This window comes from Varroa destructor, unplaced genomic scaffold (assembly GCF_002443255.2).
Source record: "Varroa destructor unplaced genomic scaffold, Vdes_3.0 BEIS01000005.1, whole genome shotgun sequence".
NCBI classification, from domain to species: domain Eukaryota; kingdom Metazoa; phylum Arthropoda; class Arachnida; order Mesostigmata; family Varroidae; genus Varroa; species Varroa destructor.
The window spans coordinates 14,335,213-14,343,269 of NW_019211458.1; the positions used below are offsets into that span (position 1 = coordinate 14,335,213).

The 8,057-nt window shown below is 40.7% G+C and overlaps 1 protein-coding gene across 8 annotated transcripts; it reads left to right on the forward strand.

The window, feature by feature from the left end:
• Positions 1 to 1,113: 1,113 nt before the first annotated feature.
• On the forward strand, positions 1,114 to 7,813 carry LOC111251513 (uncharacterized). 8 transcript variants are annotated; one of them, XM_086989249.1, is made up of 5 exons: positions 1,114 to 1,129; positions 1,355 to 2,117; positions 3,573 to 6,238; positions 6,451 to 6,576; positions 7,755 to 7,813. In XM_086989249.1, exon 3 carries the CDS (start codon positions 3,625 to 3,627, stop codon positions 4,720 to 4,722), a length of 1,098 nt encoding a protein of 365 aa, XP_086845375.1. In that variant the 5' UTR covers positions 1,114 to 1,129; positions 1,355 to 2,117; positions 3,573 to 3,624; the 3' UTR covers positions 4,723 to 6,238; positions 6,451 to 6,576; positions 7,755 to 7,813. The 8 variants fall into 8 exon arrangements, with proteins under 8 accessions (XP_086845375.1, XP_086845377.1, XP_086845376.1 ...); XM_086989251.1 differs by lacking the exon at positions 1,114 to 1,129 and adding an exon at positions 2,235 to 2,384 and having other exon boundaries at positions 1,190 to 2,117; XM_086989250.1 differs by lacking the exon at positions 1,114 to 1,129 and adding an exon at positions 2,270 to 2,384 and having other exon boundaries at positions 1,190 to 2,117.
• Positions 7,814 to 8,057: the final 244 nt, after the last annotated feature.

Here is an 8,057-nt window from a genome sequence, read left to right on the forward strand (position 1 = left end):
GGTCTTTGTTAGATACAAGTGAAAGTTTTTTTTTGTCTACTATTTGTAACTCAACGCACATCTATTCAGCATATGCCTATGAACCTTTTCAGCTCTCTTGCGGCCTTGGAGTAACAATAATGACGACTCAATTAATTTTTCTATTTTTTTGGACAACTTACTAGTTACTTCATATGCTATTCTATATGACAATTATTGCTATAATTAGTGCGTGATGTTTTTAAATACTCGACAAAGAGTGCGGTATAGAGATGTTACATAGTGTTAGTGTTAGCTCATATATCTATCGTTTGGCCACAGTTGCAGAGCCGGTTCCCATGATTTGAAACTTCATTTAGTATTTTTCGATATTACTCCGCTTGTAATTATTCTCAAATGTATTCACCTAAAAAAAAGTATAGCCCATATGGCTCCTGTCCCATATAGCCGCACTTTACCTCACAAAATCCATTTTTATGTTCCTACTTTCGATCTACTTGAGTTGACCTCGATTTGCATCAGTCAATTCGAACTTTTAACGTGGGCGAAGAACGCAACTACCAACGGCATTAGAGCGGCTCACAATGCAGCATAGCCACTGCAGCAATACCAACCGATATTTGAACGTCTAACATGGTCCCTTAATTTGGAATCATTCGTTTAAAATTTGGATACCCTTCAACATCTTTCATTTGAAGCGTTCATAATAGCTTCCTTATTATTTTTCTATTTTGTTAAAAGATTACCTCTACTATACCTAGTAATCTAACTATATTATATTAATTTAGTATTTTCTTTAGACCTTTCAGAGTCAAGTCTTCACGGAGCACACTCCAGTGGACGCACTTTTTAAAAAATCTAATTTTTTATTGGAGCTTATACGTCCAATGCAGTGAAACTTTACAGTTGAACATAGGTTGTCCACTAATCAGATAATATTTATTTTACAAAATACAGAACAAAAATTCCTGTGAGTGACTATAAAAGGCTTAGCTATATATTCACGGGCTATTGTCGTCCTTCTGGGGCCTTTGTCTAAGTAAATACCTTCCCGGAAAGTTACAGCATTACGAATATACTCGCCCCCAACTCCGACATAAATACACAGCGAAATATCCCAAACATTTGAGGATAATACGTATTACCTTTGGTAGACCTCACTGTGTCAACTAAAAAATAGCTAAAACAGAATTTGCTAAGCTATGTGTTATCAAAAACGAACTCTAGAGCCACGAATACTCAACAAGGCTGTTTCGTGGCATGGGATTACCCTGAAACGCTATTTTTACATTTTTTTTCAGTATTTCGGTATCTTGACTCGGACAAACAGCAATTTCCTAGATTTTCTAAAGCACTAGATGCAGACTTGTTGCAGGAACAGCAGCACGCCTTCTGTGCCGCCGCACTTCGCTGGACGTCGTGCCGTGTAAAACCCTGTCTTGAATGGCGTTGAGAGAGGCTGTCCTTGCTCAAAGTCCTACCAGCGTTTCCTTGACAACGAATAACTCGCCACCGCCACGCGGTCAACATCTGGATCAACGTTAGCTTTGCCGAGCTCCGACGATAGCTACTCATCGGCAGAGCGGACGGACGAACGTGATCAATACGGTAACCGAAGTATCGATGACAGTAACAGTCTCAGTAGCAGAAAATAAGACTAAGCCATCCCAAACAAATGTTCTGTTATTCCTATACCTATCAAGCAGTACCTTTTATAGCTAGCAAGCAGAGTTTCAAAGGTTTTCTACTTCCATCTTGTCGAAGCTTGTTCCTAATTCTCCGTTTACAATCAGTTACGAGTTTATCCCCGATTTTCGCTTGATCAGAAGCATTAACGAAAATTAAGAAATATTTGATCAAAGATCGCAGAGATCATTGAAGTGTATCTGAGTCCCATTTTAAACTTGTAACGCTTCACTTCTCCCTAGGTTACCAGTGCGCCATCACAGAAACAAGCTGTGCCACTCTGACCAGTTTAGCTCGCTCGCCATTGGTAAAGTGGTAAATTTTTTTTCTCTCTCTCATTGTGTTTGGTATCCTTGGGAGTCGTCTCGTTCTGTTTAGTGCTACGCAGGCTGTCTACCTCTGTGGGGGACGGTACCAACGGACTGCCATCAGCAATCATCAGTCTATCAAAGGTTTGCATTGTAGTCTGCTGTTATTAGTCTGTGAGCTATATTGTAGTAGGGTCAGTGCCGCTGTTATCGACGTTGTTAATATTCGCCGGCACCAACTTACAGACAGAACTTACGCAGGTCCATTTGCATAATTTGTTTTATGGCGGCGCCAGTCGGGACCTCGGTGGCAATTGCTGTGGTCGCAACTCTAATGGGATGTTTCCCATATGGACATCGACTTATTATTAAGTCTGTACGAGCTTGCGCCTTAAGTTCTACCAGCTTAAGGTAAGAGACTGATGTTGGAGGCCGTTAGGGGTGGACACAGTTCGTGTTACTAATTAATATTTACCGAATGATATAGAATGGTCTCTGGCAATTAATATTTAATCAAGATCTGTGTCCTAGCATCTAGAACTACATTTCACGCAGCAATCGTGAATCATAATCGTCGAATTTCCAGGAGTGACTGGGCAAACTGTATGCCATAACAGTGGAAATAGAAACAGGAGACGTGAAAAACAAAAATACCTAAGAACACTCAAGTTGGGTACCTTAATGTATATACTACTGCATATACTGTTTGGCGTTCCTTAATTAATGACAACGCATTGTAGCGTTCGAACCGTAAACATTGTTCGTTTATCTATATAATATATAATTGGTATTTAAGTATATATGCAGCGGTAAGAGAATTTCAAACGCATAAACCCGTTGGTTCATAGAAGAGGTCTGACTTATCTATTTTGTCTAATTTGGCTAAAAACCCGCATAAGGATTTTTTTATGTTACCCACTAACGTGCATTTACTTGTAACACCTTCATTCGAGACAATGACGTTTTCGTCCCGAATGAAGCGAAGAGCGATACATCACTGTGCCTGTTAACTTCAAACGACTCTAACTTCGAAAGACGTGTTTGCTGTTGCTGCAAACTGGCTTTAATTCTGCTCGTGCTATGCTTTAGCTCATTCGTGTTACGTTAATCAGCTGGATAAAGGCGGTCTCGCCGCGCCTAAGTTAAGTTAGATAAGTTGTTTATGCTTCAGGTCAGCGTTTCAATGACAGGTTTGCTCTTGTGAACCCATCAGTCTTTTGTTCTGCCGCCGAACCCTTGCACCAATGATTATGTCGTTGCGATCTTGTTGGGCAGTTTAACATATCGCGGCTGTTCATTTGCGCCCGCTGTATTATAGCGATTTTTATAACGACTGACACAATTTACTTTTAACAAAACTTGCTTCATGCGTGTCGGGCAAAATAAATACCATACCGGGGCATTTTTGTCTAGACGGCTTAATCCAGTATATATCCAGTATCGCCTTTCAGAGATAAACGTGTCTGAACAAACACACGGGTAAATTGAACGTAAATCATCTCACTTTAATATTAGAATGGGAAGCACAGATTCTTGACCGTTCAGCGCTATTAGGGTAACATCAACATTTAGTCGGAGCTCTGTGCAATCTCTTTCTAGGTGATTTCCACTACGATCGAGCAGAATAATACCTCAACTACAGTCAGCCATTATGTGCGAATTGACCAAGCCCAATTATGAGCTTCTCCTTTCGTCTGAAACCTTGGGTAAAGTGGTCGCTTATAAACAACTTCTTGAAGCTGGGCCTCAGCAGCCTGGAGCGTACCTCTCAAGACAGCTTGAAGGCGTGTCACTGGCTGATCTCACCACGGAGCAGTTCATCGGATTTCTTCTGAAAACGAAAGTTCCGTGCATATTCGCTGAGTCCAAACTTCGCTGTGATGGTAGCGACTGGACTCCAGAAGAAGTATCCATTTTGGGGGATATATGTGTTGCCGTTGAGGTGACAGTGTTTGATAACGGTGTGTGGAGCACTTATGATCCACAGTTTATACCGTACGACGAACCGTTTCCGGCGCATCTGCTTTTCGTTCCCGGCGCTTTACTATCGAATCCGAATTCGCCTGATCTCAAAGAAGTTCTTGATGAAGATAAAGGGCTTAGCTTTGATAAATACGCCACATTGATGTGCCGACGGTTGATGCCCGTCTTCGATTATATCAACGACACTGCCACTGAAAGAAACAAGGCTCTGGTAACACTGCCTGGTATCGGGTGCGGCCTCTTCGCCGGTGACTTCATCGAAGTTTTTCCCGGTTACCTTGAAAAGACCCTATTCAATATTCTGTCGAATAATCATAAGCGCTGGATTAACATTGACTATGTCGTGTTCGTGCCTTACAAAGGCAAGTCGACGACCTCCATTCTGGGTCATATTTCATACAGAGTTCGACCCTATTTGACCCATTTGAAACCTCAGCTGTCGATGCCGGCCATATTTCAGGAAACCCACGATAACCAACTGGACGACTTCTCCCAGTATCATCTGTACAAGCTTGTGGCATGGGATCACCTGTCCTACCCAGGAAGCGACTACTATCTAGGAAAGCGTCACACCGATAACGGAGTATCAGCTGCCGCGACAGATGTTATGTCGAAACTGCTTGGTGTTGAAGGCAGTTACGATGGCCGAGGATATTACAAACCGCCAAAAGAGTTTCTCATTTGGAATGACGTAGTAAAGGCCTACAACATCGGTCTGTATGTACATCAAAATCTTCGGGTAGCAGTAGAAACTCCGAAGAATTAATAGAACGCTCGTGTCGCCCTTTGTAAGAGAAAACGGCGCTAAGTGTTATATTATAAAGGTGCTGGGTGGCCTATTATGCATATGACAAAAGAAGTGAGTGATGTATGCACAAAAAGACCCGTTTTTTCTGCCCCTTGAGCTTTAGCTACTGCATATTTCTGTGGCCCTTAGCAACAAATATGTCAACGGATAAGCCACACGGGTACGGGTAGAAATCGGCTTCGGTGATATTATCTTCGAGTAATAATATATTTGAATCCCTGGCTAAGTTGCATCGTATTCAAGCTGTGCTTGAACAAACCTCATTGCATTCGTACCTAGCTCATTATATTGAAGTCGATAATAAGTCTGTGTATGCAATACGCTTCAATAGCGTTGTATTTAAGAATTAAACTTACTTGCCTAAGGAATGACCGGTTATACCACTCTCTTCCGATATATATATCGGAAGAGAAACGAACAAATATGCTGTGCCATACAATAATATTACAGACGTACGTAAAAGTATTCGTGTATACTTCACCACCTGAACCTCCACAAATATTTGTATATTTACTCACAGGACGTATACGTACACATGCATATACACGTTAATTCAGCTGCTTCTGCGTGCAAAACCCTGTATCTGTCTCCGTGCAGATCTCTGCGCGGATGATGCAAATATACTCACGAATGAATGATTGTATAGCATAACATGCACTGATCGTCTGTAACGGTTGCTTGTCATTGCCGGTTCTTCTTGCCCACCTCTCTCCGCTTAATATTGTTTCAGAAATCTAAACTGTAACCTAAAGACTATGGGTGAACCATATACAATACTAAGGTCCCTAAGCGCAATGAGTGCCAATGGTTGTCAGTAACGAGAACAGCGATGGTGTTTTTAATAGCAATACGGAATAAGAAAACGCTAGGTGCTAAATCACCAAGACGTGGCATGGTGGTCAACGAGAAATTTCAGCATCGTCTATTACAGACATATTAACTGGCCATTTTGTTTCTTGCACGAAGGAAATATCATCATTGAGAAAATGAGCACGGTGAAATCAGCACTGTCCGATGATGGTATCTATCTTGATGCACCCATTCACGTAACGTTTTTTTAACAAGCTCTTATCGAAGCTCTTTATAATACTTAAGAGTTTTCACAGATCCTCACGTCGACAGTGACGCATATAAAATAGAATAGACGCTCCCATCATTGTTACTGCTACGTCCGTATGCATTTTCTATGTTATTCTCCCAAACTCTTCCTCGCACTCGGAGTTTAGCTGTGAGACGCGCTGATTATGTACTCGATACTTTACATCTCTCTTCCAACTAAGACTCACCGAGATCGTTGCAGTTCTCGAAAAACGATTCCTCAGTGCGGATGTTATTATCTCAGCTGGTAGCACCATTCGAGCTCTGCACAGGTTGTCCAATGGCGGTTATCTAGCTTTCTCCGCGCTACTGACTCACGTTTGGCAGTTTTCTACAAGACTGGTATTGTCGCTACTGCAACTGATGTTTTCTGAACGTAAGTGCATAGATATGGGTTCAGTTTACTAGTAATTGTTATTTCTTTGACGGAAGCAAGCGAAGTCGCCGTAAACATAATCTACGTGAAGTCATACGATGAGCTGTGGAAGCACGTTCGGAAGAAAGAAGTATTATATCCAACCTAAGTGAAGGTACCAAGAGCCGCCAATGAGTACGTTGTCGCATGAAACGATTCTTAACTATTCGCAGGTACAAATTAACGCGGGAAGTTATCGGTTCATTCATCGGGAGAGCCGTCAGTAATGCCTGGGGCCATTATGTCCATCATTGGTGCCCAATTTGGAAACATCCGAATGCGAGTGAACACCGGACACAGTAAGACAATTTAAAAAGCTACGAATATGTACTAAGTTTCACCATTTGTCGCTATACGTGTGCTCGATTGACATGGATATTGTGTGAGTTATCGATTTATTTCCTTTAGATAAAAAGTCCATTTGTAGAATAATTTATTTTTAATATTTCGTTATCATTTTTATTATCATTCTACAAACGCTACGTTCAAATTTGCCTAATTTGTATACCCCATGGTAATATTGAATGCTTATCTAACCTTGTTCTTTGTGTTTATATTTCCTTGTGTGCATATTGAGCTCAGAATGTATGTCATTCTCATAAACGCTAGAGGTTAGCCAATGGCTTTAACGCAATATGCGCTTTGAGATCAGATAGGTCTGATGGGGATAGGCATAAACAAAAACGTGCGGATTTTCAAAAACGAAAAAAAATAAAAGCGAGCTTGTAAGACATTAATATGGAAAGAGGGTCCCGCGCCTGCGTGAAAAATTCGTGCGTATGTGACATAATCAGTACAGTGGCCGTATTGAAAGGGGAAAAACTAAAAGATTTTCTGTTAAAATGTATTCGTCAAATGTACAGGTAACAATATACAGGTTGTATTTTATTGGGCAAAGTTCTACTTGTTGAAGCTGGAATAAAGCGAAAGTCGGATCTTATCTAGGAAGGCACAAACGGAACAGACCTGAACCCGTTTAACTAGACAATGATGTTTACCCTAAATAGTTATTGACACGTAATCAAAGCTAAGGAACTAACAAAAACTTTTTTGCTGCAATAACAATCAATGCGCAGTAGGCTGAAATAATGCTACACTGACCCTGTAACCTTTTACAAACAAAAGGCTGCTTTCAGGGCTCACGATTAGAATTCATTGACTAGACGGGTGGTTCGCTTTGTAACTCGAAAAAAAAAAAAAAAAAAAGTAATAAAGAGATATGAATGACGCGTGTTATATAAATTTTGCCTTAATAGTAAACGCGGAACGATGAAAGAATTACCGCTTAGGCAAGAGAGAATATATACAGCGGTTTCAATGGGCTATAGGAACTTGAGTGCAAATCTCTACTGCTTATTTGAGCCATAGCTTTTTTAGAATAATTATCTAATGTAATTATGTAGTGTTGAAGATTCGATGTGTGCGTTTTATTTACGACCACGATTAGATACCTTAAATTTAAACCTATGATTTTCAGATTTGCTACGATGAAAATAATTATGTGTCAAGCAACAGTATGGCCGAGTCTTAAGGCACCCTGGTACGTACTTATATAGAGTAACAGAAGTGCAGCATTTGCATTTGACAAAGAAATGCTCCACTTCTGTCCACTAGGTCACAACTTTGGTTAATTGCGTCCGATAATAGTAGTAATAATAATTATTATAAGTCATTTATATTTTTTCTATGTTTCCAACCTTCGGGCAGTATCACCAAACGAGTGGGCCAACTCAAGCGAGTTCTCATAACCCGGTTTTCCAACTTGCCCATAGCCGTCCTT